Source organism: Apodemus sylvaticus, chromosome 1 (assembly GCF_947179515.1).
Source record: "Apodemus sylvaticus chromosome 1, mApoSyl1.1, whole genome shotgun sequence".
Classification (NCBI taxonomy): Eukaryota; Metazoa; Chordata; class Mammalia; order Rodentia; family Muridae; genus Apodemus; species Apodemus sylvaticus.
The window spans coordinates 51,085,905-51,103,440 of NC_067472.1; the positions used below are offsets into that span (position 1 = coordinate 51,085,905).

General features: G+C 39.1%; 2 protein-coding genes across 4 annotated transcripts in view; both read left to right on the top strand.

The window, feature by feature from the left end:
- Positions 1–17,536, top strand: part of Dtx4 (deltex E3 ubiquitin ligase 4) — an 852,074-nt gene that overhangs the window by 382,862 nt on the left and 451,676 nt on the right. Inside the window, exon 10 of one of the 3 annotated variants that reach the window (XR_007978950.1) lies at positions 7,398–7,426. The exons of the other annotated variants lie outside the window; for them this stretch is intronic. The gene's annotated coding sequence lies outside the window, so the exon portion shown is untranslated. Of the gene's footprint in view, positions 1–7,397; positions 7,427–17,536 lie in introns of those variants that run through there. 3 annotated transcript variants of the gene reach the window in all.
- On the top strand, positions 10,898–11,836 carry LOC127689831 (olfactory receptor 5AN1-like). The gene has a single exon (XM_052189405.1). It carries the CDS (start codon positions 10,898–10,900, stop codon positions 11,834–11,836), a length of 939 nt encoding a protein of 312 aa, XP_052045365.1.

Genomic DNA, 17,536 nt, shown 5'->3' on the forward strand with positions numbered 1-17,536 from the left:
ACCTGATCCCCCACACACATCATACCCCTCCCCATCCCCTGTCCCATCCAGTTCCCTCCCTTCATGCATCTCCAGTATCTATTTTATTTCTCCTTCTGAGAGAGATTCAGCCACCTTCCCAAGGACTGTCATTATTTGGCTTCCTTGGGTCTATGAATTGTAGCATGGTTATCCTCTACTTTATGGTTAATATTCACTTATCAGTGAGTATATACTGTAATGCATGTCCTTTGGGGGTCTGGGTTTCCTCTGGATGACATTTTCAGGTTCCAGCCATTTGCCTGAAAAATTCATGATGTCCTTGTGTTTAACTGCTGACTAGTGTTCCATTATGTAAATTAAACAGATTTTCCTTATACATTCTTCTGTCGAGGGACTTCTGGGTTGTTTCCAGTTTCTGGCTACTACAAATAAAGCTACTAAGAACACAGTTGATCAAGTGAAATTGTAGGATGGTGCAGCATCTTTTAGGTATATGCCCAGGGGTGTATAGCTGGGTCTTGAGGTAGAACTATTTCCAGTTTTCTGAGAAACAGCCAAATTGATTTCAGGAATGGTTATACCAGCTTGCACTCCCATCAGCAATGTCAGAGTGTTCCCTTTGCTCTGCATCCTTACCAGCACGTGTTGACCCTTGAGTTTTTGACCTCACCTATTCTGATGGGTTTAGGGTAGAGTCTCAGAGTCATTTTGATTTGCATTTCCCTGATGTCTAAGAATGTTGAACATTTCTTTAATGTTTCTTGGCCATTAGAAATTCCTCTATTGGGCTTATGGGACTTTCGGGAAGAGGGGATCCAGAAAAGGGAAAATCACTTAAAATGTAAATAAAGTATGTATTATACTTTATATATTTCATACTTATATGAAATTCCTCTGTTGAGAATTCTCTGTTTAACTCTGTATCCCATTTTTAATTGGGTTATTTGGGTTGTTGGTGTCTTAACTTCTTGAATTCTTTATATATTTTGGATATTAGCCCTTGGTCAGGTGGCAGGTTGGTGACAATTTTTGCACTTTGTGTGGAGGCTGCTGTTTTTGTCCTATTGGCAGTGTCTTTTGACTTAGAGAAGCTTTTCAGTTTCATAAGGTACCACTTATTAATTGTTGATGTTAGTACCTGAGTCATTGGTGTTCTGTTCAGGGAGTTCTCTCCTGCACCAACGAGTTTCAGGCTATTCCCCACTTTCTATTCTATCAGATTTAGTGTATGTGGTGTTTTGTTGAACTCTTTGATCCACCTCCACTTGAATTTTGTGCATGGTGATAAATATGGATCTATTTTCATTCCTCTATGTGTAGACATCCAATTAGACAAGCACCATTTGTTGAAGATGATCTCCCTTTTCTTTGTATCATCCTGCACATAAGACTCTTAAAGATCAGTTTGAACGGATACTTGTGTGGTTTTAAGATAAGGAAGCACATTTGCTTGTTTTGCATATGGAAACATAGTTTTCCAAATGCTCTGTATTGAAGGAATGATTCTTTGCATGTTATCTCTTCCTGGAGCTCTTACTGCACATCAGGCAAATATGTATGTCAGGGCTAAATTCTGGTCTCTTCCTGGAGCTCTTACTGCACATCAGGCAAATATGTATGTCAGGGCTAAATTCTGGTCTCTGCCTACTGCTTTAAGTCTATTTTTGTTACTACTGTACTGTTTACTACATCTTTGTAATGTAATTTTTCTGCTTAGTATTTTTTTATTCAAGTTCATTCTAACTAAAGAGCTATTCTGCTAATTAGTTATTACTTTTAGCCTCACATTAGGTAAGAATATTTGGGTTTTGAGATAGTATATATTCAAAGACACATAGCTCTAAATGCTAGAGTCAAACTCCAACTCAAATTGTCTGCTACCAGCTTCCATTATTTGAAATTAGGTTCTGGCTTTGTTGTGAATTGGCCTTGCCTGTTCCTTGAAGGCTTGTTTTTCTCACATACATGGGAAACAATCCCATGTCTACTTTGAGGGATTGCTGTGATTGTTCATTCAAATTAAATATATGAGAAAATTATTCATCAAAAGTGAAAGTTCTATGTAAGCAAAGAAATGTATCCATACTCATTTATTACCAATCTGTGTTACTAGCTGGCTATGCCATTTCGAAAAACTCTGGCCTCCGGTTTTCCCTTTGGAAACAGAGAATATGGAACTAGACCTGTGCATGTGTCCTCTCCAGATCAAATGACTCTAAAAGCAGTCAGATGGGCTATAATTCTTTGATTGTCATAAGTCCATGGAAAGGGAGCATGGGGTCAGAGGGCCATGGTAATGCAGGCCTTCAAACTTACAGAGACAGCTACTCCATGAAAATTAGGCACCAGAGGACAAATGAGATGAGTGAGCTCTCCCCGTAACTGGCTTCCTCTTTCACCTCTGCTTTCCATGTCACATTGAAGAGGATTCCAATGGTTACCATCTCCCCTGCTATACATTAACAGTGGTTTTGTGCCCCCAAAAGACCTATCTAAAAATGCAGTAGACCTTTTGAAAGTAACCTTGGTGAAGAAATAGGTCATTTTAACCTTTGACATTAACTGTAACTAGTTAAATCTCAGTGACTGGATGATGGTCCCAGTAATACCCCTGGGCACTTACTGAGGAACACCCTGTTACTGCTTTTTTTCTTCTCCCTCACTTTCTCACCTTCCTCTTAGGACAGTTCCTTGGGTTCTGCTACTCTTGACTCAAATTCTCTAAACTGTAAAAATAATATTCAGAAAAATCCAGGTAAATCCAGGTATTACTGTGAGGTAGATGATAGTGTTGAATTCTAATTATATAATGTCTTGAGGATATAACCTTGAATTTTGTTACTCTCAGTATTTTACCCATAAAATTTTAATAATAGGACTTATGGATTTGAATAAGATGCTGTGTATGAAATATGACTCATTGTAAAAGTCAGTAATTGATAGCTGAATTATAAACAGTTATTTGCTGAGTTTCAGGGGGATTTCAAAAGATCAAAACATGTTTGTCTCTGTTTCCCAATTTCCCCTACCCAAAGGACATTTAGTTTTTTCCCTTGGGCATTTTGCTTTGGAAATCATAGTAGTTTGATTTCCATTTAAATAAAGAACCTTGGTTCATGGCTACTGAAAAGCAAGAGACAAAAATGAGCCGTGATGATATGCAGAGTGCTCATACACAAGCCCATTAGCCCTGCTGGAATACTCCAAACAGTTCCTGCTGTTCTAGCCCCAGAGTGGAGAACACAATCCTTTGTAGCTCCTGGAAGATGATGTAGGTACCCCAGGCATGGTAGATGCTCTCCCCGGGCAGATGGCAGGGGTCTGGTAGTCCCTTGGAAGCTTCTTTACTTCAATTCTCATTGACCAGCAGCTCTACTTTTGCCTCAGTGCACTTGACCCTGTTTTTATTAGACCAAGATTGGCATGGATCTTCATTAACTATAACCACACCAAAAAAAAAAAATATCCAACCAGTATTAATACCAGTGTTTACATGACTCAGTTCTTGTTTCACTCATCTTGGAAAATGGTGAACTCCTGCAAAATCCTCTTCAAAGAGAGTGAGTATATTTAGAAATATTCCCCCCTTTTCTCCAGTTTTTCTAAATTGTAACATAACAAATGTCAAGATAGCTATATGATAGTTTATACCATATAAAACTCTAAAAAAAGAAAATCACCCTCAACTTGTCAATCCCCCACCCCTATCCCTGGCTTAAACTGAATACCACGAGGTTGGCTGCTCTGTCACCAGAATGCATAAACTAATACAGAAATTAAGTGAGTTGCTGAATCAGTTTTTCCTGCTGTTGGTGATTTGGGATAATGTAATCTATAAAACTGTACAATCTAAGTATAGCTGTATTTGCTCTCATTGACAGTCTGAACTGAGAAAGTGTGTTAGCATCGCTCTAAGAGTAATCCACCCATAGACATGAAAACACACACACACACACAGACACACACACACACATATATGTATATGTATATATATACATATATAGTATGTATGTATGAAATGATGAATATTTGTGGTGATGCCAGTACCTCTAATCTGATTGTTACATTACATCATATACTAAATTGTCATACACATTATAAACACTACTAAAATGTCACACTACATCCCACAAGTGTATACAACTATGTGTCCATTAAAAGAGAAAATTTAAAAAAAACACAGTAAAAAGATCCCTGAGGTTCTTAAAAGCAAAATAAAAATTAAACTAAAGTATGATATTCCTATCAGCAGATCCAAAGCTGGACATATTAATATTTTTTCTTATATCTGTTGGAAGTTCATTTTAAAAACCTTGCTAAACATTCCTATATCGATTTCTAGGCATGAGCCTCATAAAATGAAGTGCTATCTTCATTTTCATTTCATAAATTTCAGTCTCTGAAAGCCTGCTTTCTTTTCTTTATTACAATCCACCCATTATTCTCCAATTTACCCCTTCCAGATTTCCTCATCCCATTCTTCCTCCACACTCCCTGCCCCCGTCACTGAGAGGATGCTCCGTCTCCATCAGGCCTCCTCACTCCCTGGAGCCTCAAGTCTCTTGAGGATTAAGCGTATCTTCTTCCTTATCTATCTTGTTGATTTTTCTCAAAGAACCAGATTTTGGTTTTGCTGATTCTTTGTATTAGTCTCTTTGTTACTAATTGGTTGATTTCAGCCCTGAGTTTGATTATTTCCTGCCATCTACTCCAGCTGGGAACATTAGTTTCTCTTTGTTCTAGGGATTTCAAGTGTGCAGTTATGTTGTTAATGGAGGACCTCTTTAGTTTATTTATGAGGGCACTTAGTGCTATGAATTTTCCTCCGTGCACTGCTTTCATTGTGTCCCATAAGTTTGGATATGCTGTGTCTTCTTTTTCATTGAATTCTAAAATGTCTTTGATTTCTTCCTTTATTTCTTCCCTGACCAAGTTATCATTGAATAGAGAGTTGTTCAGTTTCCATAGGTATGTGGGTTTTCTGTTGTTTTGTTGTTATTGAAGACCAGCTTTAGTCCATGGTTATCTGATAGGATGCATGGGATTATTTCAATCTCTTTGTATCTGTTGAGGAGTTTGTGGCAGATTATATGGTCAGTTTTGGAGAAGGTACCAGGAGATACTGAGAAGAATGTATATTCTTTTGTTTTAGAGTGAAATGTTCTGTAAATATCTGTTAAATCCATTTGGTTCATAACTTCTATTAGTTTCACTGTGTCTCTGTTTAGTTTCTGTTTCATGGACTTGTCCATTGGTGAGAGTTGGGTGTTGAAGGCTCCCACTGTTTTTGTGTGAGGTTCAATGTATGTTTTGAGCTTTAGCAAAGTTTCTTTTATGAATGTGGATGCCCTGGCATTTGGGGCACAGAAGTTCAGAATCAAGACTTTCTCATGGTGTTTTGTTTTTTTTTCATTTGACAAATATAAAGTGTCCTTCCCCATCTTGTTTGATAACTTTTGGTTGAAAGTCTATTTTATAGAATATTAGAATGGCAACTCCACCTTGTTTCTTGGGACAATTTACTTAAAAAAAAGTTTTATCTAGCCGTTTACTCTGAAGTAGTGTCTGTCTTTGTCATTGAGGTGTGTTTCCTGTATGCAGCAAAATGTTGGATTCTGCTTGCATATCCAGTCTGTTAGTTTATGTCTTTCTATTGAGGAATTGAGTCCATTGATGTTGAAAGATATTAAAGAAAGTTCCTGTCATGTTTGTTGTTGAGGTGGCATTATGTGTGTGTGATTTTCTTCTTTTAGGTTTGTTGTGAGATGATAATTTTGGGTGTAATTACTATTGTTGTGCTGGAGTTTTCTTTCTAGTATCCTCTTAATGGTTAGATCAGTAGAAAGATATTGTTTAAATTTGGTTTTGTCATGGAATATCTTGGTTTCTCCACCTATGTTGATTGTGAGTTTTGCTGATTATAGTAGCCTCAGCTGGCATCTGTGGTCTCTTAGGGTCTGCACGACATCTGTCCAGGATCTTCTAGCTTTTAGAGTCTCTGTTGATAAGTCTGGTATAATTCTGATCGATCTGTCTTTATATGTTATTTGGTCTTTTTTACCTTACAGCTTTTAATATTCTTTCTTTGTTCTGTGCATTTAGTGTTTTGATTATTATGTGACAGGAGGATTTTCTTTTCTAGTCCAATCTATTTGGTGTTCTGTAGACTTCATGTACATTTATGGCCACCTCTTTCTTTACATTGGAGAACTTTTCTTCTATGATTTCATTGAAGATATTTTCTGGCTCTTTGAGCTGGGAATCTTTGCTCTCTTCTATTCCTACTATTCTTAGTTTTGGTCTTTTTATTTTGTCCTAGATTTCTTGGATGCTTTGGGTTAGGAGTTTTTATGTGTTGTATTTATGTGTTTATTAATCATTGTGTCAATATCTTTGATGGTATCTTCTACACCTGAGATTCTCTCTTCTATCTCTTTTAGTCTATTGATGATGCTTTCATCTGTAACTCCTGACCTCTTTCCTAGGTTTCCAGTTTCCAGGGTTTATGATTTCTTTATTGTTTCCATTTTCATTTTTAGGTCTTAGACTGCTTTGTTCAACTCCCTCATCTGTTTGAGTGTGTTTTCCTGTATTTCTTTGAGGCATTTATTTCCTCTTTAAAAGTTTTACATGTTTAACTGTGCTTTCTTGTCTTTCTTTAAGTGAGTTATTTATATCTTCCTTAAAGGTCTCTATTATCTTCATGAGATAGGATTTTAGGTCATTATCCTGCTTTCCAGGAATGTTGGGGTATCCAGGGCTTGCTGTGGTGGGAGAGCTGGGTTCTGATGGTGTCAAAGTATATTTTCTGCTCTCTGTTATGATCTTGTGTTTGCCTTTCACCATCTGGTTATATCTGGGGTTAGCTGGCCTGGGTGTCTCTGTCTAGAGCTTGCCTCCTGTGGCCCTGGCTGCAGCAGATCTCCTGGGAAACCTGCAGACCTGCAGTGTTGACAGAGGGGGCAGATAAACAGGTCTGCCCCAGCACAGATGCAGACTGGAAGGGAAATGGCAAGGTTGTCCTTTCATCCATTCAAAGAACATTTCTGCAATTGTGAGAGACTAACTAATGCATTTAATGTGATCACTAAATCATGCTAGTGTTAGTGTAAGTGACGGTTATCATGTAGTAGTGAAACATCCAAGTTACTCACTGCATTTAATGTTTGGTATTGAAAATTAGTCATGTGTGTATGCAAGGGGGCAGGAGATTATACAAGAATTATTTCTCCTCAAACATTGAGCATTTGTCAGTGGTTGTTTTTTTATATCACAGATATTACTATGTTTTCCTTTTCAAAATTAACTCATAATTCCTTTTTCCAAATTTACTATATTTCTTGAGACAAGATCTCACTATGTGAGCCAGGTGGTGGTGGTGCACGCCTGTAATCCTAGCACTCTGGGAGGCAGAGGCAGGCAGATTTCTGAGTTTGAGGCCAGCTTGGTCTATAGAGTGAGTTACAGGATATCCAGGGCTATACAGAGAAACCCTGTCTCTAAAAAAAAAAATCCCCAAAACAAATAAACAAACAAAAAAAAAGACCTCACAATGTATCCCTGCTTTGCCTGGGACTCACAAAGAAGATCAGCCTGTCTTCAAACTCACAGAGATCCTCCAGCCTCTGCCTCCCAAGCACTGAAATTAATGTTGTATGTCAACAGACCCAGTTTCAATTCACTATTTTTCAGGGGAAAAAAGTTTACTTATTAACTTATTTATTAAATTTTTCATATATTTATTTCATATATTTATTTTTAATTTTTTTACTTATTCACTTTACATCCCACTTGCTACCCCTCTCCCAGTCAGCCCCTCCCACAATACTTCTCCCACCCCACCTCTCCTTCTCCTCTGAGTAGTTGGGGGCTCCTCTGGGTTTCTTCCCACTCTCATGCTTCAAGTCTCTGTGATGCTAGTCACTTCTCCACTGAGGACAGACCAGGCAGCCCAGCTAGAAGAACAGAGCCCATGTACAGACAACAGCTTTAGGGATAGTTTCCACTCCAGTTCTTCAGGACCCACATGAAGACCAAACTGCACATCTGCTATGTATTATGTTCTTTAGTTGGTGGTTCAGTCTCTGAGGGCCCAAAGGGTTCAGGTTAGTTTATTCTGTTGGTCTTCTTATGGAGTTCTTATCTCCTTAAGGGCTGCAATCCTTCCTCTTATTCTTTCATAAGAGTCCCCAAGCTCCATCTATTGTTTGGCTATGGGTGTCTGTATGTCTGAGTCAGCTTCTAGGTGGAGCCTCTTAGAGGACAACTTATTGCTGTCTGCAAGCATAACAGAGTATCATTAATAATGTCAGGAATTGGTGCTTGACCATTAGATGGGTCTCAAGTTGGACTGGTTATGGGTTGGCCTTTCCCTCAGTTAGCTTCATCCCTCATCCGTGCACTTCTTATAGACAGGATAAGTTTTGGGCTGAAAGTTTTGTGGGTGGGTTGGTGTCCCTATTGCTCCTCCAGTGCTCCTGCCTAGCTACAGGAGACAGTATCCCCAGGCTCCATATCTACAGCACTGTGAGTCACAGCTAAGGACACCCCCATTGATTCATGGGTGCCTCCCTATCCCAGGTCTCTATCTCTTCCTGGAGATACCCCCTACACCCCACCCATTCAGCCATCCCATTGCCCCTCATGACACCTGAGCCCAAACCCCCACTCCCCTCCAGATCCCCTCTCCAACCCAGTTTCCTTCCTCCATCTGCCTTCCAGGACCAGTACTTGGATCATATCTATTAACCAGTACCTCTTTCCAATTCCTCCTAGAAAATCTCTTCATAACCCTCCCCACCTCACATCCTTCTTTATTTTTGGTTAGTAATAACTCCTGAGCCCAAGTAGTGCTGCACATATGCACATGGGCATGTGGCCAGATATTGGGACACAAGAAACCAATCAGTGGCCAATTCTCCACAAGAGAATGATTCTTCCTCACCCGGAAGCTATAAGCTGCTAGGACCACTTTTGCCAAGAGATTTAAATCATATTTTTTCTCTTAGACTGTTTTATTGCTATGAATCTGAGATGTCTACTTCAATGTCATATAAACATGTATACATGTATGTATATATATATATATATATATATATATATATATATATAATCTTTCAATGAGATGTAATAACTCTAGTAAGCTCTTACACAGAATTTGTGGAAGAGTTTTTTCCTTTGCCTATTAATTCAAAATACTAATACTGGTATATAGAAAAATCTTGCCTATATATATTTATTTCCAAGGTATTCATATGTTCTTTGGGCACATGTCCACTATGCTAAGAATGATGAATTATCAGCCGGGTGGTAGTGGCACACGCCTGTAATCCCAGCACTCTGGGAGGCAGAGGCAGGTGGATTTCTGAGTTCGAGGCCACCCTGGTCTACAGAGTGAGTTCCAGGACAGCCAGTGCTAGAAAGAGAAACCCTGTCTTGAAAACACCAAATCCGAAAAAACCAAAACCAAAGAAAGAAAGAAAGAAAGAAAGAAAGAAAGAAAGAAAGAAAGAAAGAAAGAAAGAAAGAAAGACAGAAAGACAGAAAGATCAATGACTATAGTATTAGCATCTGAAAGTACAAGTACTTTATTTAACTTTTAAAGATGTTTCATCTATTATCACTGACTATCCATTTCATCTCAAAGTAAGGCAACGTGGTCATGGAGTATAGACATAACTTTACCAATATTGCTGCTGTTAGTGAAAACTAACTCAAGGATTATATTTAAAAATTTTACCTCTATGGTTCTGAAAATGAAATATTTACTTTGATCATTTTTCTCCATTAAGGTCAGTCCCATCATGATGATGGCTCCCCTGTGATCATTTGCATGCAAAGACAAGAAAACTAATAAAGAGATAATTAAGAGGGCATATGTCTTCATGACCCAAAGAAGATTCACTTTCATAGATAAAGCTTTTTAATAGGCTACTACCTAGAGCAGTGTACTTCACTGTCCATGGGGCTGATAAGAGAGCTCTCAATTTCCCAAAAAGAAAAAATAACAACACTAGCATTTCTTATTCACCAGCTGTCATTCACATTTGATCATCAGCTCTCAATGACAACCACCATCTAGTGAACATACATATGAACCTGATTGTGTGCTGTGTACTCTCCTCCATTTTCAGTTATAGCTGTCTCTATAAATATTTAATTTGAGGATTTTTATTATTCTCATTTTTTTAGTGTGGACATTAAGAACACTCTAAACTCTGAACTCCTCACCACATCTCATGAAACTTTTCAAGAAGCAGCATACTCTGACATTAGGATGATCATGGGAACACCAAATAGTGAAGTATACTCAACTCCTTTGGAATGCTTTCTGTGAAGTCTACTGAGGCAGACTTGTGTACATGGTCTCACTCCAACAAAACAGCAGAATTGCACATTACAGTATTTTCCAGTTTGGAGACTTAAATATACTTATAAAGGGTTTCAAAAATTATTATAAATATACTAAATATTTCACTTCTTCTGTTAGCAGAATAAATTTTACTTTTCTTTTTTATTTGAGACAAGGTTTTACTATGTAGTGTTGCCTGGCCTAGAACTCACGATGTAAACCAAGTTAGGCTCAGAGATTTGACTGGCTTTGTCTCCCAAGTACTGCAATTGAAGGCATTAGCAACTATTTCTGGTTCTATTTCTCATTGATTTTAATTCTTTAAAAATTTCACATAATGTGCTTTGATCATATTCCTCCATTTTTTGCAGCTCCTCTCAGTCAGTGTCTTCTTGACAATTTGAGAAGAACGACTAACTCTTTCTGTGGGACAATGAAGCATTTCTTTTATTTTCAGGGCTCATAGGAGAAAGACAGATGGTGTGAAAATTGTAGTGCTATGATTTCATCCTGGTCACCTATGTACTTTCTTGTCTCCCTTTTGATCTTAGGAACAGCAGGGAAATGATTACCAGGGGAAACTGCACTGAGATCAGCCAGTTCATCCTCCTGGGATTCACAGACTTACCCAGAATAATAATACTGCTCTTTGTCACATTCCTACTCATCTACATTACAACTCTGACCTGGAACCTGTCTCTTATTGTGTTAATAAGAATGGATTCACACCTCCACACACCCATGTACTTCTTTCTCTGTAACCTTTCCATCATAGATCTTTGCTATGTTACCTGCATAGTCCCAAAAATGCTCTCAAACTTTTTCCAGGAAAAGCAAACTATCAGCTTTGTGGGCTGCATTGTTCAGAATTTCATCTTTTCTACCATGGGGTTGAGTGAGTCTTGTCTCATGGCAGCCATGGCCTATGACAGGTATGCTGCCATTTGTAACCCTCTTCTGTATGCATCAATCATGTCGCCCACTCTTTGTGTACTGATGGTGCTAGCATCCTATCTGTCTGGGCTCACTGCTTCTTTACTTCAGTTGTTTGCTTTGCTTCGTCTCCACTTCTGTGGAACTAATGTCATCAATCACTTCTTCTGTGACATGCCACAGTTGTTGGTTCTGTCCTGCACAGACACTTTCTTTGTACAAGTCCTGACTGCCATATTAACAATGATCTTTGGATTTGTAAATGTGCTAGTTATCATGATATCCTATGGCTATATTGTCTTGTCCATCCTGAAGATCACTTCAGCAAAGGGCAGATCCAAGGCATTCAACACCTGTGCTTCTCACCTGACAGCTGTTTCCCTATTCTACACCTCCAGTATCTTTGTCTATTTGAGTTCAAGTTCTGGTGGCTCTTCCAGCTTTGACAGATTTGTCTCTGTCTTCTACACTGTGGTGATTCCCATGTTGAACCCTTTGATATACAGTCTGAGGAACAAAGAAATCAAAGATGCTATGAAGAGGTTGAAGAAAAAGACAATCTGCAGCTAGGGACACAGAATCTGAAATTTTTAATATATGTGTTCTGCCACAGCTGCTTCTGTCCACAATAATATGCACATGGCTGGAATGCAACAAAATTCACAGGCATTTGGAGAAAAATGTTTTACTTTAAAGCAAACAATATTCCTGTATAAACTAACTGATTTGATGCATGGAAACACCTTTAAGATCCATAGGATTATAGTTTGCATGTTACACAATGATTATCTCATTATTCATTGACCAATGCACAGGCATTTGAGAAACACCAAGTGTAGAAACATTATGGACAAGACTAAAGACACAGAACTGTGCCCATAAAGAAGATTCCCCACAACAGGGTCCAAAACCCTTGTCATGAGTACCATGACATAGTGTCCTAAAAACCAGGTCATGACCATTGACTGTTCTGTGTTTCTAAACAGATGAAAATGATCTGCTAGGACTTCCTGTTTATAATGCCTTGATTGAATCTTCAAAAAAAAAGTGTGAAACTGGTGGCTTCTTTCTTTAAAAAAAAATGATGCTAAGAATTAGTAAGTTTGGGATCATATACTTGCATCCATCAAACATAGCCTAAGAGATAAGGAATTGGTTTGAATCATGAAGAATGATGGCATGAAATTGCCATTTACTTAGTATTTTGACAGCTTGTTTCTGGCATCTAGAAAGGTCATGACCAATAACCATATCTGCAAAACTTAAGGGACCCTGCAATTTCTTACTGTCCTACACTAAACCCAGACAGTTTGCCCTGGCTTGACATAGCCAATTGGATCAAGCCATCAAATTTATTTTGATATTTCTGGCATCTGATCAAGTTTGCTCTATGAGGACTCATTGCACTAATAGTCACCACATAATTAATATTACAATGACTCACTGCACCTCAAACTCTAGAACATACCTGTGTTCTATCTTTCTGAGGGTGGTGCAATGGTTGTAGTGGCCTAACAAAACTAGACTGATGAGGTAACTCAGTGGGTAAAGGCACTTGTCCCCAAATGTGACAGCTTGCATTCTATCCCAGGGCTCTGCAAAGTGAAAGAAGATGCCAAGCACATACCATAACACTCTGAAGGCATGAATGAGCCTGCACACAGTTTTTAATTACAAAAAAAAAATGGACAAATGTAAGGCTCAACTCTTTTTTGATCAACCACACAAAGGAGTAATCATTTACTAACCTGTGTTCACAGAACTACTCCCCTTGATGTAAAACTCAGCAGGGGAAGCCATCCTGCTTGTATAGATGATGCTCTCTACACCCCCATGCACAATAGAAGCAAAATTTTCCTAAGCTTCACTGCTTTCATTCCAACCTCACTTTCTCATGCTTCCTGCTCCTTTGGATGCTGGCAACACCCATGGACAGTACTGCTGTAGTGAGAATTTTGGTTTTTTTAAAAACACAGATATGTTATTTTAGTCCCAGATGTGGGCTATTGGGTTACATCGGATTGGCCACAGCTGCTAACTATAATTTGTCTCGTGCTCTGGCAGGGCTGTGATTTTGCCAGCTGAAGATAGTTTATATTTGGAATTCTGGGGACTCCTGAGAGGATTTAAAAATACCAAAGCCCTGAGAGGGGTTGGCAGCTGTTGCTCCCCCTGCTGCTGCTGCTGTTGATGGTTACCATTTGCTGGTTACTGGTTGCTGGTTGCTGGTTGCTGGTTCGCCTGGTTGCTGGTGGAGATATCCTGCAGATGAAGATTGGACTTGCCCCAAGAAACTCAGTACCCCTGATCAACAAGAAGCAGTTTAGCAAATATCGACACCCTTTTTCCCCTCTAACCTTCTTTCTCTCCTACCTAGCGTTGGGGTGTTGGAAGAGATGGAGGAGAGTGGTAGGGAAAAGAACCCAAAAGCATGGTTACAGACTGCTTACTGGCCCCTCTTCCCAGAAGCACAGGAATAGCCACCGCAGTCACTCACAATCATGGCTTGGAACCTTTACAACCTGGGTGTGGAAGTATCTCTCTTCAAAGCTGCCAGGCCAGATGGCTAGCTGGCATTGTCTAACTGGAAGACAGACAGACCAAAGACTTTTATGGACCACATTCTGGAAGCAAAAAAGCAGCCAAGTCCTGAAATAAAACTATGATGTTAGACTGCTTCAGTGTCTGCACACATAGGAAAATCAACATGCATAAAGTATTGCTTGTTATTCTATGACAGAGTTCTGATTGTTCTAATAAAATTTTGGTCTTACAAAAAACAATGTGGATACTTTTTTTTCTTATGAAATCTCTAAGAAGAAAACTTAATCTACATGATCTGAAAAAAGGAAAACCATATCTGACTTTTGATTCATTTCTGATAACTGCAAGCTAAGAAAGTGGCTTTCAGGGGACATCTAACCCCTGACCTTGACTTCAGCCTATAATACAAATGAGACTCCATGTGGGCTTAACTGCTACTTGGTTGTACATTGTGAGCCTACCCCAAAAGATGTGGCTTCTAAAAAGACCCGTATCACTGGCTTGCTCTCCTGTTATCTCTTGTATCCTGTGACAGGTGCCACTACCAACTGGGCATATTGTTGTGCACCTGCCTGCATACCACCTATTTTCCAACTAGTTCCTGCCTTTGCTACAAGACAAAACTGGTGTTCTTTCTGCATTTAACATTTTTAGTGTTGATGGATTTGCATCTTGGGAGGCTCTGGAATCATTCTGTGTCACATACATTATCTTTGGTAGTTTTCTGACAGAAGGGCATGCATGAGATTTCTACTTTAGCCAGCTAAGTACTTTATTTTAGTTTTGTAAGCATGCTGTGGCTTGACCCCAGGCTTCCTACACGATAATCATGAGCTCTTTTTTTTTTCAGACTCACAGAAATAATACCAAAAAGGCTTCACTTTTATTTTATAGGTGTCACATTTGCTTTTATATTTTATTTTTTTTATTCGATATATTTTTATTTACATTTCAAATGATTTCCCCTTTTCTAACCCCCACTCCCCGAAAGTCCCGTAAGCCCCCTTCTCTCCCCCTGTCCTCCCACCCACCCCTTCCCACTTCCCCGTTCTGGTTTTGCCGAATACTGCTTCACTGAATCTTTCCAGAACAGGGGGCCACTCTTCCTTTCTTCTTGTACCTCATTTGATGTGTGGATTATGTTTTGGGTATTCCAGTTTTCTAGGTTAATATCCACTTATTAGTGAGTGCATACCATGATTCACCTTTTGAGTCAGGGTTACCTCGCTTAGTATGATGTTCTCTAGCTCCATCCATTTGCCTAAGAATTTCATGAATTCATTGTTTCTAATGGCTGAATAGTACTCCATTGTGTGGATATACCACATTTTTTGCATCCACTCTTCTGTTGAGGGATACCTGGGTTCTTTCCAGCATCTGGCAATTATAAATAGGGCTGCTATGAACATAGTAGAGCATGTATCCTTATTACATGGTGGGGAATCCTCTGGGTATATGCCCAGGAGTGGTATAGCATCATGAGCTCTTCCTCTGAGTCACTTTGCAGGTTGGCCTTCTTAATGCATCTATTTGACTTTGATTTCATTAACTTATTCTACTTAATACCACTTTAAATTTGCAGATTGTTATTTTTTTCTATTTATGGGGATCAATGCAATGTTTGATATATATATTCAGTGTGAGATAACGATGTCTTTTTTAACTCTTCTTTTGCTGTAAAGAGACACTATAATCAAGGTAATTGCTATAAAAGAAAGCATTTAACCAGGGCTTGCTTACAGTTTTAGAATGTTAGTCCATGATCATCATGACAAGCAGACAGGCATGGGGTGAAAACAATAGCTAAGAGCTTAACACCCTGATCCTGAATGGAAATGCAGAGAGAAGGATGGAAGGAGGGGGGTGGGGCTGGGCTTGGCATGGGCTCAAAGCACATCCCTAATGACATACCTCTTCCAATGTCAATGTGTCCTGGGTTATGCAGGATGATTGATAGAAGAAAAGAGAGATAGTGTAGGATGAATTTGGGCTTCTCAGCTGCAATGGATCAGACTTTCAAGGACTGACAGAACCCTCACAGCTTCCTAGAAGGTCCTTTTATTGTTACACAAAAGGCACTTTAAGCAAGTCAATTCTGGTATACCAAAACTTCTTATCTAATCTAGGAGTTGACTAGAAAGACCCATCCTCTAAGCTATTCTCAGCCATATGAGATTTCCTGGTTTGCCAAGCCTGTCTTGAGACTAAATTATGTGAAGGCTCTGAGAGCCCTTCAAAAGAACAACCCCATAAAATCTCAGATAACAATTACTGACAAAAGGCTACTTTAAAGCTTAGGTGCCATCACTTCAGATTTGTTTCGGACACAACAGTTCTAGTAAAATTCTGCTACACTCCAACAAGGACATGCTGTAGGCTTAGATTTTCAAAACCTACTTTCAAAGGGTTCTTAAATGCTTTACCCTCACTTCTAGCCTATCATCCACCAGAAGTAGTGGAAAGATTAATAGATCAAAAGAGGATGTGGACCTGTTTAGAAATGGTTCTTTTGGGCAAATTGAATCTACATTATCAGGATATCAGCAGTTCAATTCACACAAAACAGCAGAAGTAGCTTGATCCAGAAGAAACCACATGGCTCTGCCAGTCAGTCGGAGTCTGCCGAAGGGGCAAGAAGCTGATGGAATATCATGAGAAGTTCTTTGGTATGTTTCTCTCCATGAAGTCATGACAAATGATAATTGGAGAAGAAAGCAAGGCAAACCAATGCCAATGCCACAGTGTCATCAGTGAAGACCAGCATCAGTAAAGCCCAACAAAGACCAGCAAAGATTGGCAAGGTGAACCACTGCCACAGTATCCTCCACTGTCTGTTGGGTTATACTTACACCCTTTCCAAACATCATGTGTCATCTCAAGCATCTGCTCTAGAAAACTATCGCATGCCCTTTTTCTCATCAAAACATCTTCCCACATGTCTACTTCAACAAAACATCCTCTCATATATCTGCCTCAGCAAAACTTCCTCTCATATACATCCTCTCATAAGTCAGTTTAAAATAAATCACATGACACAACTTAGTCTTTAAAGAAACCAAAAATTTCCACTTCAACACACCTCCTAATCCTTCTCAAATTATGCCACTAACTGGGGACCAGCATCCAAATAAATGAGCTTTGTGGGAGTATTTTTATTCAAACTACCATAAATGATGCTAAGACAATGAATATATCCACCATGGCCTGCTTCTCCTTAGGCATTTTGTGTGTGCTATGTTTGGTCTGCAAAGGGACATATTCTAACAACTGGATTCACAGAACGAAACATTTGGAAGGTGGTAGAATCTTTGACAGATTGGAAACTAGTCAATGATTATTAGTGGCATACCATGCAAGGGCTTGTGGACCTAGTCAATACTTTTCTGTCTACCTCATGGCTCAGGATACAAGAAGTTTACTCCAGTGTGCTCCCACCATCACCACCCAGTGCTCCTATTCCAGCCTAAAGCAATGGGACTGTCCAGTCTTGCTACTGCTTACACTGTGGCTATGTAACTTTCTTTATCAGGCATAAAGAAATAAAGAGGCTAATTCCCTCAGGCATCTCATAGAAATGAACAGCTGACTAATAGGGCATGTTTGCTGAAAGGTGAGTTTAACTGTGCTCTTCTCTCATCTCTAAAGTTTATTTTCCTCAGTCAGAGATCTTAAGATTCAGGGTAGAAAGGGTGGAATCTTGCATCCATATTCTTTCTGTGATATTAT